General features: G+C 36.5%; 3 protein-coding genes across 3 annotated transcripts; all 3 read right to left on the reverse strand.

Annotated features, from left to right (window-relative positions):
* Positions 1 to 1424: 1424 nt before the first annotated feature.
* LOC106160679 (uncharacterized) lies at positions 1425 to 5509 on the reverse strand. Its single transcript, XM_013537343.2, has 3 exons — positions 5062 to 5509; positions 1899 to 2045; positions 1425 to 1635 (listed from the first exon to the last, which is right to left on the reverse strand). The coding sequence occupies exons 1-3, from the start codon at positions 5237 to 5239 to the stop codon at positions 1490 to 1492; spliced, it is 471 nt and encodes a 156-aa protein (XP_013392797.1). The 5' UTR covers positions 5240 to 5509; the 3' UTR covers positions 1425 to 1489.
* Positions 5510 to 6516: 1007 nt separating this feature from the next.
* LOC106152795 (uncharacterized) lies at positions 6517 to 9790 on the reverse strand. Its single transcript, XM_087006342.1, has 6 exons — positions 9353 to 9790; positions 9021 to 9116; positions 8531 to 8701; positions 8096 to 8226; positions 7633 to 7858; positions 6517 to 7505 (listed from the first exon to the last, which is right to left on the reverse strand). The coding sequence occupies exons 2-6, from the start codon at positions 9097 to 9099 to the stop codon at positions 7471 to 7473; spliced, it is 642 nt and encodes a 213-aa protein (XP_086862468.1). The 5' UTR covers positions 9100 to 9116; positions 9353 to 9790; the 3' UTR covers positions 6517 to 7470.
* A 1370-nt stretch (positions 9791 to 11160) lies between these two features.
* Positions 11161 to 20995, reverse strand: LOC106152797 (uncharacterized). The gene is made up of 9 exons (XM_013526530.2): positions 20059 to 20995; positions 18889 to 18950; positions 17216 to 17459; positions 16593 to 16642; positions 15861 to 15956; positions 14888 to 15058; positions 14472 to 14602; positions 13255 to 13480; positions 11161 to 12916 (listed from the first exon to the last, which is right to left on the reverse strand). Exons 2-9 carry the CDS (start codon positions 18929 to 18931, stop codon positions 12882 to 12884), a joined length of 996 nt encoding a protein of 331 aa, XP_013381984.2. The 5' UTR covers positions 18932 to 18950; positions 20059 to 20995; the 3' UTR covers positions 11161 to 12881.
* Positions 20996 to 21076: the final 81 nt, after the last annotated feature.

A 21076-nucleotide genomic window follows, 5' to 3' on the forward strand; every position in this document is an offset into this window, starting at 1 on the left:
TTTAATGAAGGCCTCCGACTGAGTTGGCCTTAAGCTAACGGTGGGAAAATTCATCTTGTGCTGAATAATTATCGTTTATGATAAAACGTGGTATTTGCATATTGGCCTTATATATATATATATATATATATATATATATATATATATATATATATATATATATAGTATGGCTGACAGCACAGCAGTATGCACTTCAACAATAAACCAAAGTTCAAGATACAAAAATAGTAAAAATACGTCCTGTCTTGCCTTCCCTCCAACTCGGGATTTTATTTTGAATAATGAAAAATAAACACTTATTAGAATACTACAAGTCTATAAGAAGGACTAGATATTAATATACTATATTACATGGAATAAAAGAGATGCATTTACCACTGCCTACTTAAAGAGCACCTTACATGTGTCACAGGTAGAAAAGAAAACATTAGAGATTCAGTTTGGCACGAGGCCAACTGTTTCATTCAGTGCCCCCAGTATCAGAGCATATTAAAAAGCAACACCAATGCTGCTCATATAGAATAATTTCTTCACTGAATGTAGCGAGTCTTGGTATTTGACTTCAGGTAATCGTCCTTCACTTATTTGCATAAATATTCTTGCACTGTAAAAAGTACCTGCACAGAGTTCAAAGTTAACAAACTATACAGGAATGCCAGTGATCTATAATTTGAAAAATAGAGTAGCTCCAAAAGTATTCTGTGACAAAGATCATGCAATCGTTAGTACACACACACTGGACAATAGAAGTGTCACCCCCTGAATCAGAGTAATCAAAGTTATTAACCTGAAGAGGCAGACTATAAGCAATGTCAGAATATCGATACAGTTGAATTGTTCAGTCAGAACCGTTTCTTTTGTGAAATTTGATGTTAATAAAATAATACCAGGAGCATATCATTCCACAGTCATTTATCTCCCCCAAAGTATTGGTTCAGTAGGGGTGACACTTCTTTTGTCCAGTGTGTGTAGATCAAAACTAAACATTGACCGGTTACTGATACCCAATGATGGATTAAGACGACGAGTCTGAGACAACACTGTATCTACAGCACCTGCCTTACATCAAAATCCATAAATACTAACACTACTTTCATCAAAGAACAGTGTTTACCACAGTGTATACTTATCAAAGAGTAAATTTCAATAACGCAAAATCCCTACTTATTTAAAAGTAGAAAACCTACAAGATCCGTTGCCAAGGAGGCAGGGCAACACAGCAAAAGAAGAGTTATTTCAGTTCATGTCTTCCTATACTAGTTCATGCTTTTGTCATACGTCAGTCTATACTATAGGCAAGATTTCATGCTCATCATTCGCTACATATAAATGTATTTTAAAACATCTCTACATAATTACAAAACTTTGGTCTTAGATCTAATAAATATTAACCAAAAACACTGCACAGATTTCGTTTGTGCTCCAGCTTTCAGTGCTACATAAACTACAACATTAACTACAACAGAGATTATGTCAGAAGTGTATCGAACTACGCGCGTGAGTCTGCGATCCCGAACACCCCTGTGAGAACGCCGAGGATGAGGCCGCAGCAGGCTAGACCGTAGGAGTAATGAAGCTCCTCGATGTCTGGTTTCCTGGCCCCGTATATCGCCACTCCGATCAGAGAGAACACACCTGCAATATAACACAACAGGACGCAGTTAACACATGGGACTACTTCATAGCCTGAGTGTGCCTTAAAATAAGAGTTTGTCACGGGATAAAAATAGAAAAATATATAATCAAATATATAATCGACATTAATCATATGTGAGATCCAGGTCTCCGTAAGTCTCTTCCCTTATCAGTGCTATTACGTTTTTATTACTCACAGACATATTTTTTTCAAAAGAGATAAACACCAGCTTAATGCACGTTGTTATGGTCACGTTTCTTACCAGAGATAAAGCAGAGGAATATCCAGACTGAGGCCACAGGACGCTTCCTAAGCGGTGACATACAGGAGTAGAGGAATAAGATGACCAAGGTCACTGCAAACCCACCGCTGCCAATCATAAACGTCCACTGCACCGCCTTGAAGTAGTCTGCAATGACAAAGAAATGGAATCAATAAATTATAATAACATTGGGAATCCCGTCTTAAAATCTTTCTTAAAAATTAGACCATCTGACTTTCTTTCAAGACCCCCTCTTTCAAGACATGATCACCGGTCTTCATTCAAGGATGATTCTTTATTCATACATGCACCTGCGTAAGTGGGACTCACCTTTCACACTGATAGTTCTTTATAAATCATAAACTGTTGAGACTTAGTTGTTCCAGTAGAATATTCTATCAAATGATATTTAATACATAAAGATTATCGCATTATACGACTGTTACACGCATGTTGGTCAAGATCGCATTCCTTCAAAAGAGAGCAGCAGGGTTAATGGAAGGGGGGGGTAAGGCCGCACAATTTTATTATCATAAAGTCCCATTTGCGGTTTTTATATAGCCTTACTTAAGTCAAAGACTTCACATTCATAATACGTATATTTTATACATCATATCAGAATTATTTATTCAAAAAAATTCTGATGTCGGGATTGAGGTTTGTTCTCTATATTCCAAAACGCTAAGTCAACATTAAGTTGCTCGTCTTCTGACAGTTGTATCGTATAATACTAGGCTTTATCAACTCAGTGTGGTATTTTGGGCGTTACCAGGTTTTTTTTATATTTTACCTATCTCCAACAGGGAGGCGGGAAAAATGCGCCCGTTAAACGATAAAGCGGCGTTAACATATCTTATTTATTAAAATTATTTTCTTTTTATACTCTATATCTATGAAAATACTATCTAGGCCACTACTGCAGTAGTGTCCTGGCTAGCGGCCACACAACATGAAAACCATTAACTCTGACCTCGGAATTCTTTCCGTCACCGATAGTAGGCCAAGTCGTATTTCACTGCGTTATTAATTTAGCCCGCGGTTAACGGGGTTCGACCTCTGCGGACAAATACGCACACCAAATACTACATTGTATCTTAGGGTGCATTTCCAGAGATTTAGATCGATCCAGAGATTTAGATTTAGATCGACCTAACTCCCTGGGGGTTCACGCTAAATTGCAGTCAGCCGAGCGCGCACCATAGTTAATTACCCCCTTACAGCTTTTAGTAGGCGGGACAGACGCTTAAGCCGGCTAAGCTGAGAGTAATCTAGTGAGACTCCCCACAGGGATAGATCGATCTAAAATCTATGGGAATGGGGTCTTAGTGCCTATAGTGTGTTTATCAGTTAAGTTACATTTCCCAAATGCCTCGTCATTAAATCTCACTTAAGTCTAGGGCGTGTCTCTGATACTAATTCTGACATTTAAAGGTGTAACTTTTACACTACAGTTTGGAGGTTATTTAAACACTTGTCTTCACAGTGAGAAATGAGGTACAGGTAAAACCTCGCGTGACACATGCTAGTGTTATCATTGAGAAGGTATTTTAGACTGCCCAGCGACAAAGTCCTGTAGCTGTGTAACCCGCCCCCGCAACACTAGAAAATGGGAACGCCTAGAAAAGAGGTTATTTCCATAATCCTCAAAAATTGCCATTTTGTCAAACTTAAAATATCGACTGCAGATTCAATTTACGAACCATGTTCATAAAACTCACATCATCATGTTTTTATGTGTGACTTGATATGTTAACGACCTGCATTGTCAGCCTTGTCTATTTTACGGAATAACACCTGTACACCCACTGTTCTCTATGTTCCCCTTAATTGTTACTTTCTATATGCTATTGGCGTTAAATGACCAAACTGAAGAGCCTGTTCTACAATTAATCAGCTCTCAGAACACGTATGTACTGTTAGTTAACGATGGAGAGCATAGAGGCTGTATATATTGACTGTAATAACTACCAATAGCATTGTTAAACGGGCTGAAAAAGCACCATTTAGGTCAATATTAATATCAACTGAGCTACTTCCAAATGTACTGCGCTTGTATACAGTTGTACCTAGATATTCATATATCGCCGGCAGCAGTGTTTTCTGATATGTTTTATATAGACTCATCATGTCCACGCCCATATTGCCGCTCTGAACTGCATAGTTTGAATCATCACTCGGCTCTGCTCTGCATCTGAGCATTCAAGGACGTAAATCTGGCCACTGTATTGTAATCAGCCGTTGTAGGCCTAATGGCCTCCTCGATCTTGGCCAAAGTACTTAAAGAATCTGTTCACGGACTAATGGTCCGTAAAATACAGTTTATCAAATTTTATTGGTCTTTAACAAGTTTCTTGTAATAACTCAACGCAACTTCTCGACCGTGACCAACGGGGGATAAACACTCCTCCCCCATTCTCATCCCTACCCCCCCCCACCCCCTACAAAAACGCATGGCTTAAACTTACCAGATAAAGAATTAATAGCCACAATTAGCATGCTAACAGTTTAATCGACCTTGACTATCGAAATACTCGCATAAATTAACCTTGTTTGGACGGTTATTGAAATTCTGATAAATGAGATTGCATGTACATTGTTCTAAAAGTAACAGAAAAATGGGAAAAAAGAGCTGCTCTTCACCTACTGGACCTACGAAACGGGGAGGAAATGTGAACAGGGAAAACATCAATACGGGAATAGGAAAAAAAGTAGCTGGGTTTATTCACATAAGTCACATTGGCTCGCCTTAAGATAAGCAATATAGCACTCCATCTTCAACACACTCGATTTATGAATTGCAAAAATCACGAGTACTTTGTAGTCAATACGATCACGCCGAGATTGGTTACACCGACGGTAAAATGTCTAAAATGAGCTCATCCAGACACACCTGACACCGTCCCATTACTGGGCATACTGCTGAGAGAGCCGTTTCCAGCAGGGACTGAACCCATTCTGGCACCTGCGACTTTCTTGTGCCTGATATCAAGATTACCGAGATCAATAAGGCGGTGAATACTGCCAGTGTGAAAACAAGTAAAACATCAGGATATTAAACTCTGTGTCAAATCTAATTACCCGTATAATATAGGAAGAATCACAAAGCAGCACACTGGTGTCTGGACAGTGTATGGTACCAATGTACAGTATATGGTATTCTTACCGTCGCCATCTCTGTCTCCGCATAAGTCTCCTGTACACCACCGCCAGAGGCCTTTCCACGTATTAAAGAAGTCTATGCGAGACCAGCCCATAGTGGCAAAGGCAATAACATTGCATATGTTGGCAAGAAGGAGGAACACAAGGCATATCTTCAACGTTGTCGAGCAGGATAAAGCCATATTGACGCCGTCTGTGCTGGTTCCAATGTATTCAGGTGGTGTTCAATGCACGAGACAAGAACCCAATGTACACTGATCCAGTGCGTAGTATCTAAGCAAGAAAGCGAGGACAGGCTACAAGCGCTGCTGGTCTGCAATAACCTATCTCTCTCGAACACAGTGAATGAGCTCTACAGTAAAAGTGAATGCTTGGTAGATACGCCCAGCCATAAATCGCGTCATATGTAAATAGGCCCACACTCCATGCACTAGTAGGATCATTTCCGACCTCGTTTTACCAATGAAGTAGACAGCTACAGTGTAGATCAAAACGAGGTACATGCGTGTATGATGCTGCCACAGGTTGTCCGTGATACAGCAAATCTATCCAAAAATGTTTTTTATCCTGTGGGGGCGTTACGTTAAATGATTCATTTATGTGAGTTGTACTATAGCACATGATGGACTGCTCACATACACGTGACGGTGAAATCACAGCAGTGTATGATAAAAAGGAGAACCCGTACTTTGTATTATCACATGCATCTATATTGTTACATGTTATTCAATATGACGCATATAACAGTCATATGGTCAGTGTGTCTTTTTTTTTTTTTTTTTTTTTTTGCTAATGAATAGATCGTGGGTCAAATATCTGCGCCAAGGTTACATTGATATCAACAGTGTTCCGTTTCTTCAAGTCACCCTCTCGTCATGTTCGTCACACACGTCATCGTGTAAGCTATAAACGCCGTATTTCTATTTGTCGTTCGTACAGAGTTAATGCCAAACACGTCAGTTTTCTCTTAGGCGTCCGTACAGTTAATGTCAAACACGTCAGTTTTCTATTTGCCGTTCACACGGAGCTAGCTAATATCACAAATTAGCGAAATAATTTGCAAAATCTGTTTATTGGAGGTCAGTGGAAGTCGCAACGAACAAAAAATGACAGTTAGATATTGTTAACAAGAAAAAAACTAACGTTTACTTTTTACAAGGAGAGTTAAATCTATGGATATGATGGATAACGATAACGGAAAAAATATACGATGTACTCTTGAATACATACAACATGTATTTATCAGATTTAGTCCTGTGGTACTTTCCTTGATATGATTTAAAAGTTTTCTCAGAAAAAATATTAAAAGGTTCCTTGAATATAGATACTGTAATAATAAACAGAATGAAAAATGTTGTGGAAATCTCAGAAAGGTGCACAGGTCGACAAACCTAATGCTCCAGAGAGGGTTGATATTGTTTTAGGTGAGACCTCTCATCTGGATGATCTGGTCAATATCTTTTTAGTTTTATTTTCCAAAGGGTTACTCTATATGAACATGTTAATGGTGGGGGTGGTGATACATATTGAACATGTACCTGTATCTTAATCACGCCTTGTCCAAACATGGCGCCGGGGTCTTCTGTGAAATATGCAACAAACCGATAAGAGTGAACTTTTTTTGACAGGTCTAGTTGTTTGGGATCCCGTATGTGGTTCTTTCTTTGTAATCTCCCTTTTCCAGTCCGACCTCTTGATGGTTTATCTCCGATCGTGATATTGTTAGTAGTCCGCGTTCCATTTTAAGCGTTGTCTTTTCGCGCTATTATCCTGGTCATGGTCAGAACGCAAGAAAATTTCAAGCAGACAAATACCACTGGCAATGAAGTGCAAGGTCGTGCACGTTTTTGTATAGTCACAAATATAGCCTCTTTAAAATATAAAAAGCAGAGTAGTAAAAATGAAAAAGAGTAAAGCTGTGAAATTGTAAAGTTTACTTTCTACAAGCGATTTTCGTTTTACCAAGGACTTTTGATCAGTTGAATAGTGATCATAGAAAAAAGAAATATATATTTATTCTAGATCTATAATATATACATATCAATTTTAGAGTTGTAGTACATTCCTCGAAATAATTCAAAAATAAAGTTGAATATAGATACTAGTACTGGGATATTATACAAAATGCATTCCCAAGTGGAAAGGTCCACTGGCCGACAATCCTATTGTTTCAGATGAGAACAGGGGAGATGCTATCTTTCGATAGTAACTGTGTATGAACACAGTGGTGACTTTAGTATGTATAATGAACATATATCTCACACACTCCCTGTCCAAAGATGACTTGACGGCCTTGGAAAATACAATAAACAAATGGAACTGATTTTCTGACGGATTTAGTTTGTACGTTGGTACTTGGGGTCCAATGTCTCTCTCTTCTTCAGTTTTGATATGGTGTATCCAGATGATAGTGCTAGCCGTCGACGCAGTCCAAGGGACCACGGGAACCTAGAGAACGGTTTATTATTTTGAATCTAAGAAGTTACAATTATAACTCGAGCTAAAAAATTGTCAAACAGCTTATGTTGCGTGATTGCCTGTACTTTCTTTTTTTCCGAAGTTTCTTGTGACTCACCGTGTTTAACAACCGCTGCGTCGCATAATTTCTTAAACTTCCCGCTGGAGACCAGTTTGTTGAACCCTACGTTCCAATAGGAGTTGAAGTCGTTGTCTTTCCGTGTCATCATTCCGTTGCCAGCCAGCGTGCAATAAAAACCACCCCAAGGGACTTGTTCAATCTCAGGGTTGGCTCTTGATGTGTAGCCTGTCATGTGGACTGCAGGTACAAATGCTACATCTATCTGTTAGTGATAAGGGGTTAAATATAATTTTCAAAATACTTTTAAATTCCATAAATCAAGAAGAGCATAATTAAACATTGCATTGCACATTAATGTAATAGGGAACTTAACAAGGAAATTGAATGCCACTGATAAAACGGTAAATATTATTAAACCAAACTCGACATTCTTAACAATATAGATATCGAACACTGATCTATATTTTAAGGTCAAAATCAGACATGTTAATTATCATACCTCGTCACTTTTCAACTTGGCTACGATATTTTCAAGGTTATTAACGTGGTCGCTGGTCATATTGTCCTGACCTGTTACGTCAGTCCATCTGGACAGACACTTTTCATCACTAAACCACCCATCAACGAAACCTAAAACAATACAGTTGATTTGATTTCTTTCAAATTTATCCATTTATTCATTTATTATTTATTTATTTATTCATTTACCAAACCTCCATAAATGTGCTATAGCAGTTAGTAACTTCATTTGCCTAAATAATCTGTTGTTCCAAGAAACCACAGTTGTAACAATGAATACGTAACAGTACTGATGATACTCTTTGTTAAATAGCGTATAATGTCATTAACAAGTGCGCAGCCTAAAACCTTGGCTTAAGCTTGAAACACTAATGCTTATCAAAGTTTTATGCTTTGGCTAATAAATGCCATTTACCAATTTTCTTGTTAGCTAAATTTTTGGAAGGAAACGAAGCAGCGTTCCCCGTCTTCATATATAAATAGCTGATCGGGGCCTTAAAGAATGACGAAGAAAAACTGAACACCTGGATCCTCTCTAAGGTACGAAACCAGCCGGTGCAGGCATCATACCAACGGCCCATCAAACCTGAAATGTAGAATAATTCCAACGCTATAGAGATGTTTGCTTACAGCGTTTACATGAATAATGCCGGTCTAAAAGATTTTGAGCCAGAAAGTCATTTTTTGTCAAGACCAACGTTTCATTTTAATTGTGAAAAAAGGGAAGTTTTTTAGCAATTCACATTAATTAAGCGGTGGACTTGTATCAATTTACGCTGTGTCCAAGGGGATAAAAATGTTTATCACGTTAATAATAAAATGCAAGATATTAATAAAAATGAGATGAAAATGAAAGATTCTGAAATGGTGTAGTCAACAAGACATCACTAAAACACTCCACGTACCCTGGCCGCCGTGTGAGGGTTGTCCTGGGGTGGTGTCCCAGCAGTTGGTATGCTTGTCCCATATAGTACGACAGTCCATGCCAGCCTCGGTGCAAACTGTAGGAATTTTTAAATTTAAATTGTCTTGGCTTTCTTTGCAATATTTGACCCCAAAATCATAATATCCCCAAAAAATAATGTATTCCATTTGCTTTCCATCTTGGTAAACTACATGTATGAATGTGTAAACATGCATCTTTCATTGATTTGGACTGGCAGAGAGGATGATGGGGAATAAGCAGTGATTAAGTTCTAAAACATCAACGTATAGGTTAAAATGAATTTCTATTTACCCGCGTCAATTAAATCCAAATGAAAGCCTGCCAAGTAGCCAGAGGTGTCTCTGAAAATGAAAACATCACAGGTATAACACGACAGAATTTTTCTCCACAGTTATTAACACCAGCAGAAGTAACCGTGTTCGGTAAAGTTTATAAACACCCTCTAACCTCTTACTGCTGATATTACCGATACCACGCCATTTTTATCAAACTTTCCTGTAAGATGAAAAGACAATGCAGACTACAAAAGTTTGAAAATAACTACATATACAGACACAGAGTACAGTTTCCAAAGTAGAATTTTGACAAATATTACGAAAAATATATAGTTTGGTACTTACAATCTTGATTTTAAATGCTTTCTAAATTCAGTTATGTAATAGTTTCTGGTTTCAGATAAATTAGTTTTGTAATTTTCTGATTTTTCGGTTTTCCTTAGCTCACATTTTATTGAAATGTATTTCTTTTTATTACATGGCAAGTAATAAGTATCTTCTTATTGTATTTTTTTGACAAATTTGAATAGCAAACACCTTGTTTGTCAAGTCACCATATAAAACTTATTGAAAGTCAGACTTGTGTGGTTTTGGGGGCCTGCTGTAAAAGTTGCATGTTACACTTCATGCTTTTTCACCTCTTTAATATGCAGAGATAACTTTGTAATACCTTTAATGCGCACGGAAAATTTTACCTACCTATATTCTAAAGCGCCTAAAAAAGTGCTAAATTAAAACTTTAAGTCGCTCTATTTAATACCTAGGCACTTTCATTACTTCAGATGGCAGAGTTTCAACAGAAATATCGCAAAGACTTGGACAAGCAAAAACACCATTTCACCAAATGAAAAACATAACAAACCGTATCAATAGAAACAAGAACGAAAATGCTACATAGAACCGTGTATGTTCCGTCAAAAACGCAGATCATTAGTATTTAAAATAAATTTTAAATAATAATAATAATAATCAAAAAAAGCCAAAGGTTTGTAATGAGACACTTAACTGGTATTAGTCCCCCTGATATCAACTGATCAACGTTCTGGCACAGATTTGGTAAGATTTATATTCATTACTGCCATAGATTTGTTTTTTATGGCATTGAGACAAAAAGAAATTTCCCTCAATCCTGGCGATGCTTTCATTTGCTGTCTGTTGGATGTTGCTTATAGCAGCTGACAACACATGCCTCAAACACAGTTGTACCATCCACGAAGCCAGGACAGCGTAGGAAGCAAATACTTTTACCAACCGGACGAGAAAAGCCAAGCTACTCCATGTAATGAAAAGAGATATTATAGAGCAACTGGTAACAGGAAATTCGTGGAGAAAAAGAAGCAGGATGACATAAGACAAAGAGGAAAATGCTGGACAGCTGCAAATATTACGTGAGTGGGACGTGGATGGGCCATACTAACATGATGATGATGATGATAATATTGATTTTGAATTTGTACCCCGGTTAAGGAAATGGCCTTGTATTTTATACAATGATATTTTGATAAGTTATATTCTTAACAGGGTATTTACTCTTACTTCATACAGTGTAAGTTACCTGCAGGAGTAGTGCCACCTTCCATAATTTCAAATTTCTGCATCAAATGTCGGTTAAGGGAATGCTACAAACTCTAAAACAGAAAATGAGAGTTTTTAAATCAAATATAAAGACAGCTTATTACATTAACAGGGCTGAAATGCATTGGTTGACCACTACCAGCTCTCCTACACCGTGGTAGCCAATACACCTCACACCTTAAACTATGTGGGGTGCGTCCTGTCGACCAGAGGCAGAAATTTGGAAATATACTTCTCACAAGCTGTTCTCCAAACCCATTGTGCGTCCATCACTTGTGACAACGCTGAACCTGCTTCAACCTGAGAACAGTATTATTGCCCAATTGTTGGCTAGCGTAAATGCCATAGTTCTGGTACACCATCTTAATTAATATTTAAAAGATAATTGGTGTTGGGATATTTCAAAGGTCAAGCTAGGTATATCAATGCTCTACTACTTACGTCGCCAACTTACACTATGATAGGTTGTCTGCTGTTAATCAAAATTTAGTAAGATTTAATTTTTGGTGCCCTCCTGGCAATGTTCAAAATTGCGGTATGGGTGACAATTCATTTGGAAAGGGATTATATAAATCTTCAGTCATGTGGGGCCAGAGAGCGCAGGCGGTTGCTTAGGATCTTCAATATAAAAAAAAAAGAATTGCAAACTTCTCATCACTTTTTTCTAGAATTTCACACACAAAACAGTGTTTACAGGTTACATACAGAAAGTTGCTCTCAATATTTATATATTGAGGGTATATTTAAAGTATGTATGAATATACACATGTATTATGTGAATCAGTGCAATTTGAAGACGACCAGAAATAAAACAAATCAGGAAAGTTTAAACAAGCAGTCAACCAATCAAAATGCTATATAACAGAAAAGAAACACACATTCACGCGCTCACATAAACGCCCACAAGTGCATACACTCACATTTTCTCTTTCTTACCTGCTGCGGTGATGTCATTAAAACATGTCTCAAACAAGGTTATAATCCACTTCGACTGACAGTACTCCACTAGCAGAATACAAAATATGTTTAAGTACGTGATATTAGTCGTGTTGGAGTGTAGGGGTGATGGGAGAGGTCGAGATAAAACGAGGTAAGCAGCATTTAAGCAAAATATAGCTTGTTTATTAAATAAGGTGACTATTAACAAACCACCATACGTGTGCCCTACTACAAAAGAGGTTTCTCTTGGTTTCTAATTAGAATATTTAAGCAAAGTATAGCTTGTCTATTACATAAGGTGACTATGAACGTATCACCATACCGTGTGTCCTACTACTAAGAGGTTTAACTTTGTTTCTAATCAGGATATGATAAAACAGATTAAGAGGCTAAATAAGTATTACCTACGCATAATGGAAATAGTAAAGCACATTCCTTCTTGTGTTAATCGTGTAACTTTCACGTACATGTAATCTGGGATTATTGATGGTGTATTGGAACGATGTGATTCACTCTCATTGTTATTTAGTCTCTAAGATAGGAGTATCTCTGTTTCATTATACATTACACGTCTATAAATACTTCTATTTATTCGAATGCTATTCTTTCAGCACGTTCTTCCATCCTTAAAAATTATTCCGTATTTTAACATTTTATCAAAATCTTTTTAATTGTCCATGTTTGAGTAAAAATAAAAACGAGTAAAAACAATACGCTATTACAACCAAACAGGTTTAAATGGATCTAAAAACAGACTAATTCTTGCTAATCGGGATCGAAACCTTTTGGTAGATATTCATTGGGTAGGCCCAGAATTGATTTTATTATTTAAAATGACGCATAACAAGTAAATTTAGCTCATCTTTTTTTGATACAGAAATAAAAAATAATATAATGAAATATGAGATAACAAAAATAATACTTTTCACCCCCTTGAAACTTTTTGGTGTGTCTTAATTGTCAGTATTTTCTCTCTGTAATCCCTCTTCTGCAGTCTCTTTTTCGCTTTTGGTGATACCTACATGGTATTTCTAGCCATCAACGCAGGGCACGTGACCACGAGAACCTACAAAAGTTCTTTAAACTTACAGGTAACATACAGTATTGTGACGAAATAACGTTGTATGAAATGGCATCAATTTCATTTCGCCTGTTTTCGAGTGTGTTCTGTTCAGTGAGGATATGATATATTATTGCTGTAGGCCTACAGTTTTTTTATGTGAGACCACTTATTGCCGACTGAATTTTAATCTTGTTTATCATTAGAAAACAAAATGTTACATCTAGTAACCGTGGCTGTTGTATTTTACTTTTTAGTTAGGAAAGCTTTCCAATTTCAACATCTCAGCTGATATCCGGGTTATGAAGAATACTGCTTTTTAGAGCGGGTTTCATGTGACTCACCGTGTTTTGTAGCGGCATCGTCGCATAATTTCTTAAACTTCCCGCTGGAGACCAGTTTGCTGAGGCCTACGTTCCATTTTGAGTTGAAGTCGTTGTCTTTCCGTGTCATCACCCCGTTGCCGGACAACATGCAAGAAAACCCCACCCCGGGAACTTGTTCAACCTCGGGGATGGCTCTTGATGAATAGTGCACCATGTCTAGGGCAGACGCGAAGGCAACTTCTATCTGTTTGTTAAAACAATGATATAGATTTAGTTTGCACCAAACATGTGTGTGTAGCATACTCCTGTTTACTGTGAAGTTCATAATGAAATATCTCGTGGCACTGTATTAATTCAAATATAAAGTTTTCATAGTTACTTCTGTAATACAGACTTGACATTTAATATGGAATATTTTTTTAAATCATTTTTCATCAGTTTTTTCCTATTTTGCCGACTGATAAATGAAAATAATGATTAAAATCGTATTCTAATAACGCTTAATGATCTATTTGATGTCACTGTGACATCGGTTTATTAATTGAAATCGCCAGTGCCTATTCTAAGTCATACGACAAGCATTTAAAGTTATATTATGGATCTCCATATATCTAAACTATCATTACATATATCTAAATTATCATTAACACGTCCCACAAAAGAACATCATGTCGCTCTTACGCCTGACCTCATTTGCTACCAGGGCTCTCAAGCAGCAAGGCATTCCTTGAGATAGGTTTTTAGAGTTGAATCTGGAAAAACATTTCAGGTATCGGTCAAAACTTGTCCAATTTGGTACAATTTTTTTGTAGGACATGTAGGCCGTTGATTCGGCGAGTAATGACCTACCCACATATTTGCCCCTCATTCTGAACGGACTGGGTAGCTTTTGTGTTAAGTTGCAGCAGCATATCGCCTAAGCTAAGCTTCGACCCGCCCAAAGGAGCGCTACCAAAATAAATCATTGCATATTACACAATGCAGCAGTGCAACAGACATGATAGTCCGTTGGTTGCGACACACCTGACTACACACTTCTCCATTCGTATAACTTATATGAGATCTGATTTTTTTTTTTTAACAGCATTTATATCTAGGCATACCTTTGAAACTGAAATATTCCATATTAAATGTCAAGTCTGTATATTACGAAGCCAAATTTCGTTTTTGCTGCCCGAAGAAAATTGGCACATTCTTCAATTCAAGATTGGAATCGAACACGCTAAATGTCATACCTCGCCACTTTTCAACTTGGCTACGACATCTGCAGGGTTCTGAACGTGGATGATGGTCATATTGTCCTGACCTTTGACGTCAGTCCATCTGACCAAACACTTCTCATCAGTAGCAAATCCATCAATGAAACCTTAAATAATCAAGGAGATTAATTTTCTATTTTCTATTACTATTTTTATTACCTACCTGATTGACAATACAATTGCAATACATTGATGTAGGTAATCTTGCTAACACACGGATTTATTTTAAAAAAAAACTAAACAAGACTAACAAAACAACTGAGGAAAGTATAACTGACCGTTATTACAAAACATCGCCAACAACTGCAGATCCTACGATTGCCGCTTCGATTTCTAATTGATACATTAATGCTTATCGGTGTTATTTGCTTTGATAAAAATATGTGTCTTACCGATTTTCTTGTTAGCTAAGTTTCTGGATGAAAACGAAGCAGCATTTCCCGGCTTCGTAAATAAATAGCTGACTGGGGGCTTGAGGAATGGCGAAGAAAAACTGAACACCTGAACCCTACCTATGGTTGGAAACCAGCCGACGCAAGCATCATACCAACGGCCCATCAAACCTGAAATGTGGTTGTATACTATGACAGACAACTGCGTTTTTGGTGGTGAACTTTTGTCATCAGTAATAATTGCGTCCAATGTAGCAGTCTCTCTTGCGAAATTAACAAAGATTGAAGAATATACTTGAAGACATATTGAATAACAAGTGCTTGTTATATTTGTCTACCTAGTTTTAGGTATATTCGCCAATATTATTAATATTAATGATATAAAACAAACCACTGCAAGTGGCATAGGCTGTGCCTCACACATTTTGAGTATATTCATATGCTTAGAAAGGCAGAACTCACATTGGCAATATCGATTCCAAAATAACAAACCAAAAGTTAATATTTTCAAAAACATCAATTTTAAGAATAAGGATAAAACTATATCTCCCCATTGCAATAAGGCATGTGCCTAACGATACACAATTTAATTATTTAGTATCATTTATTTTATCTATCTATATTAATCTATATTAAACAAGGTCAATTTGATTAATTCAGAAAGCTTTTATTGATTTAAGCTGTCAAAATAGGCCACATTTTTCGGTGAAGATTAATTTTTGTTAGCATTCATTTAATTATTGATTTTAGCCGTTTTATAGCCATATCGTTGGAGGAAATTAGAAGAAACCCATTTTTAGAAAAACCGAAAACGACAATTCTTATGCAATTAGTAGTATTAAAATCGAAAAAATTATGATCTTAGCGAGGCAAACGTAATAATATAGAGAAGAACGCAACGGAGTGAGAAAAAAAAATTAAATAAATCTAAAAAGAAGCAGTTAATAAAATATCACCAAAACACACCACGTACCCCGGCCGCCGTGTGAGGGTTGTCCTATGGTGGTATCCCAGCAATTGCTGTACTTATCCCATACAGTGCGACAGTCTATGCCAGCCTCGGTGCAAACTGAAAAGATATCATTATTCAAAAATAAAAAGTTGGCCCAGATTTCTTGTTGCATATTAACATACCAAGAACACGTAGGCAATACATGTATGTGTTATAATACTGTATACGTATATTTATTGTCTTCAGTAGCCACAATAACTATCAATATGCCTCTCATGGAAATCATTCAAGATGGTCTAAACCGAGGCTGTCAGTAATGGCTTAGTAATGGATTAGAAAGTATGCAAAAACCCACGTGGGCTGAGGGTGAAACATAATGGTGGGACTGTTGTGCAAAAGACAAAACTTTAGTTTAAAAAACACAGAAAATTATTCTTGCATAAATTCTGTCATCTTTTCTTTGCTGTACCTAAAAGCTAGTCTGCCATTGTTTCTGACTCCACTCTCCTCTAAATCCCTAGAAATCTCGCTTGATTTTATGCTTAGTTGCGAGACTTAAGACTATTTCGGAAGATTCCCATTTTGGCCTAACATATCAAGTTCAAATTGCATAATTTGTCAACAACTGACATACTTAGTTACATGTAACTTATCAAGTGAGTGACATAGCATCGGGCAAACAGTGGTCATATTTGTTGAAATGCGATAATTGCATTTACTTAACATTTCGATTAAAATGAAATGTCGATTTACCTGCCTCGATTAAATCATAATGAAAGCCTGCCAAGTAGCCAGAGGTGTCTCTGAAATAAGAACAATGCGTTATGGATATGAATGTTAGCACGTATTTCATGCAGTGTACGTGACAATTTTGGGCAGTTTAATTACAGTGCACCTCGATCCTAGCATTTTATTGCTCATTTTATAGAAACCACATTGTGTTGATTAAAATGTCTTCCTAAAAAAAAAAAAAAAAAAAAAAAAAACAGATATGCCAATGACTAGTTGGAGTTTAAAGTTTCTCAACCAGCGGTAATGAGAGGCTGAACATTGTTGCACATAGTTAGTTAATTTTTCAGAATTCCCCTCAGTTTCATAAAGAAAAAAATCATTATATATAAAAACCGAAAAACACTTATCCAGTTTGACAAATACATATACAGGTTAGTAATGTATTTGGATAGCAAAAATATTGAACAAGTCACGACAGTATTAAGTTCAGAAAATACTTAAAACACTGGAAGGATTTGAAGGCGCTTTTTTGGGGACTACTGTATAATCAGTTGCGGGCCATACACTGTACCACTTCTTTTTACTATTGTAATTCGGCGGAGATAAGTTTTTTTTTTTATTTTTTCACAGAAAAATCTACCTACATATATTGGTGCGCGCCCCAGTCATGTCCTACGGCAAGCGTGAAGATCCGTCCTCCTGCAGACGATCCTTGTCCTGCAGAGGTGCTGCCACCTTTTGACGTTTGGTCGCCTTGAATGGTGATGTTTGGAGCCGTAGAGGATCTTGATACTGCCACTACAGCTATAACTATTGCTACTATGGTGACGACTGCACACACTGCTACCAGCACTATCAAAATGCGGTTTCCTGAACTAGAAGGCTCAGCTACGAAAACAACATGATTGATTGTTAATTGATATTTTGTTAACATTAATAATGTGTTTTAACTCCAGAAATTTTGAAAAAAAAAAACATATTGTCAATAATATATATGCTGATGACACAGTGCTAATAGCAGATGATGATAACAACTTGTCACTCCTACTGCATATAGTTATATCAGAGAGTAGAGGGAAGGGTCTGATCTGAAAAGTTTAAAGGCTGTCAGATACAGTTGCTCCGGTCTGTAGCATTTATACAAACAATACTAAATTAAAACTAAAAGTCACTCGACTCAATATCGAGGCATTTTCCTTACTTCTGATGGCAGAGTGTCAACAAAAATATCATCAAAACTTGGACGAGCAAAAGAAAAAAAAAATTACCAAATGAAAAACATAACCAACCGTATCAATAGAGAGAATTTAAAAAATGCTGCATAGAACCAATTGTAATGTTCCGTCAGGAAACGCGGATCATAGGCTTTAAAATTAGTAATAATAATGATGATAATAATAATAATAATAATAATAATAAACAGCCAAATGTTTGAAACGAGACACTTAACTGGCCTTAACCCCCCCTCCCCCCCCCCCCCCCCCCCCCCCCCCTTATCCACTGATTAAAGTTTTGGTGCAGATTGGGTAAAATTTACTGTTCTGGCATTGAGACTCAAAAGTATTCCCTTCTCTCCAGTCAGTGCTTTCATTTGCAGCCTTTTGGATGTTGCTGGTTGTTTCAAAACAACACATGCCTCAAACACAACTTGAAGTTAGGACAAAGTGTAAATCAAATGCATTTACCAACCGGACCAGGAAAGGCTAGCTACTTACTTATGACTTGCCATGTAATAAAAAAAAGATATTACAGCAATAACAATTCTTCGTATGAGATCTATATTCCACAATAAATACACTGTAAACAACTCATAGAAATATTATATTTTCTATTTTACCACAAAAAAGGCACGTAACCGCCATAGTAGATGGCTATACTCTGTTATAATCTCTTAAGAGATTATTATAAAAAAACTTTTTAGAAAAAAAAACAGGGACTGACTTTGAATGCAGATATGTATTAATTAACAATTGGTAAGTATGGGAAGATTGTTTACCCCAGGAAAATTCATTTGTTGGCCAAAATGAAAATTGTTATCCTTTTAATGAGCAACTGGAAATTCGTGGAGAAAAAGAAACAGAATGATATGAGACAAAGAGGAAAAATGCTGGACAGCAGCAAATATTATGTGAATGACGCATACTACGATGATGTGTAGGGGCATACTAACATGATGACGACGATGATGATGATATTGATTTAGAATTTGTACCCGGGCTGAGAAAATGACCTTGTTTTTTTATACAATGGTATTTTGATAAGTTATATTCTTAACAGGGTATTTACTCTTACTTCGTACAGTGTATGTGTAAGTTACCTGCCGGAGCAGTGCCACCGTCCATGATTTCAAATTTCTGCATCAAATGTCGGTTGCAAACTCTAAAACAAAAATGAGAGCTTTTAGAATCAAATATCAAGAAATTTTGTGACATTAACAATTAAAAGCATCAGTGCTGATCATTGTTTGACATCAGTATACACTCAAACCATTTCTGTGGCCATGGAATTTATTTCTCTATTTTCGACATATTTATCATCATTACAATAATAATAATAATAATAATGAAGCTGATCGCCACAAGACATATTAGCTAGTGCCTGTTTAAATTTGATGGTTTTAACCCTCTAAATGGTTCTTGTGGTACAAACGATCCTTTTTTTGCGTTTGTTGGGTCGAAACTACCTCCTGTTACCATGGTAAAAATGCATCTCCCTAACTTAAGAGCCGTATATTAATAATATAATAAGATAATTGGTGTTGGGATATTTCAATGGTCCAGATGGGTAGATATACACCACTGTTTGCTCTACAGCTTACGTCACCAATTTAATTTAAACTATGATCTGTTGACTAGATGTTAAGCAAAATTTAGTTAATTCTAATTTTAGGGTGCCTGCTGGCAATGTTCATAATTGCGGCAGGGATGATACAGTTTACATGTTTGCATTAATTTTGGTTTGTTAAATCGAATGTTAAGATCAGATTTTAAGGTCAAATTTAAATTTTACTGGAATTTGGTAAAAGCTGCTCTACTTTGCGGGCCTCTTCAAACCAAGATACCAAAAAGTAGGTTTATTTGAATCCCGGAGACAGCATGAGTAATTAAAAGTACAAATACACGGATCAGTGGGAATGTGCACGAGGGAGGGGGGTATGTAGGTCAGAGAGAGCGGATGGTTGTTACAATTTTTAGAACTGTAAATTTTTCACCATTTTTTTAATTCACACTCAAAACAGTGTTTACAGGTTACATACAGAAAGTTGCTCTCAATATTTAAATATATTGAGGCTATATTTAAAGTATGTATGAAATTACATGCATTATGTGAATCAGTGTAACTTGAAGAAGACCAGAAATAAAACGAACCAGGAAAGGCTAAACAAGCAATCAACCAATCAAAATGCTATATAACAGAATAGATACACACATTCAAAGATACATACAAACGCCCACAAAAACATACACTCACATTTTCTCTTTCTTACCTGCTGCGGTGATGTCATTGAAACATGTCCCACAAAAGGTTATAATCCACTTCGACTGACAGTACTCCACTAGCAGAATACAAATATGGTTTAGTACGTGATATTAGTCGTGTTGGAATGTAGATGTGATGAACGAGGTCGGGATAAAACAAGGTTAACAGCATTTATGCAAAGTATAGCTTGTTTATTACATAAGGTGAGTATTAAAGTACCACCATACCGTGTGCCTTACTACATGTACAAAAGAGGTTTCTCTTGGTTTCTAATTAGCATATGATAAAACAGATTAAGAGGCTAAATAAGCATAACCTTCATGCATTATGGAAATAGTAAAGCACATTCCTTCTTGCATGTATGCATCTTTCACGTACATGTAACCAAGGTCTATTGATGGTGGAGCGAAACGATGTAATTAACTCTAATGGATTAATTATTCTTTAAAACGGGAGTAGCTCCGTTTCATTATACAACCATTAAAAAACGATACGTCTATAAATACATGTATTTATCAGAACGCTATTCTGCACGCATGTTCTTCCATCCTTAAAAATCTCCCACGTTACCTACACTGTACTAGTATGTTAACATATTATCAAAACCTCTTTAGGTCATGTAAAAAGAATACGCAATTCCCACCAAGTAGATTTAAATGGGTTAAATATCAGGCTGATCCTCGCGAATCTGGATCGAAAACTTTTGGTAGATATTCATAGGGTTGTTGTCTTACAATCAAGACTGTAAGAGACAGTGATAGCTCCAGAATTGATTTTATAGTTTAAAATGACGCATTACAAGCACATCTAGCAAATGAATTTAGATAATAATAAAAAAATAATAGTATAAGATATGAGATAACAAAAGTATTACTTGTCACCCCCTTGAAATGACGAAAAGATCAATTCACCTTCTAAAGCAGCCAACTGGATGAATTGAAAATTTAAAGAATACCAAAATACCAAAAATTTCACTCACTACGCTGATAGAGGTTTCCAAAAGTGATGACTGATACATTAGCAAA

Source organism: Lingula anatina, chromosome 2, assembly GCF_051362555.1.
Source record: "Lingula anatina isolate TDL-2025a chromosome 2, LinAna3.0, whole genome shotgun sequence".
Taxonomy (NCBI): domain Eukaryota; kingdom Metazoa; phylum Brachiopoda; class Lingulata; order Lingulida; family Lingulidae; genus Lingula; species Lingula anatina.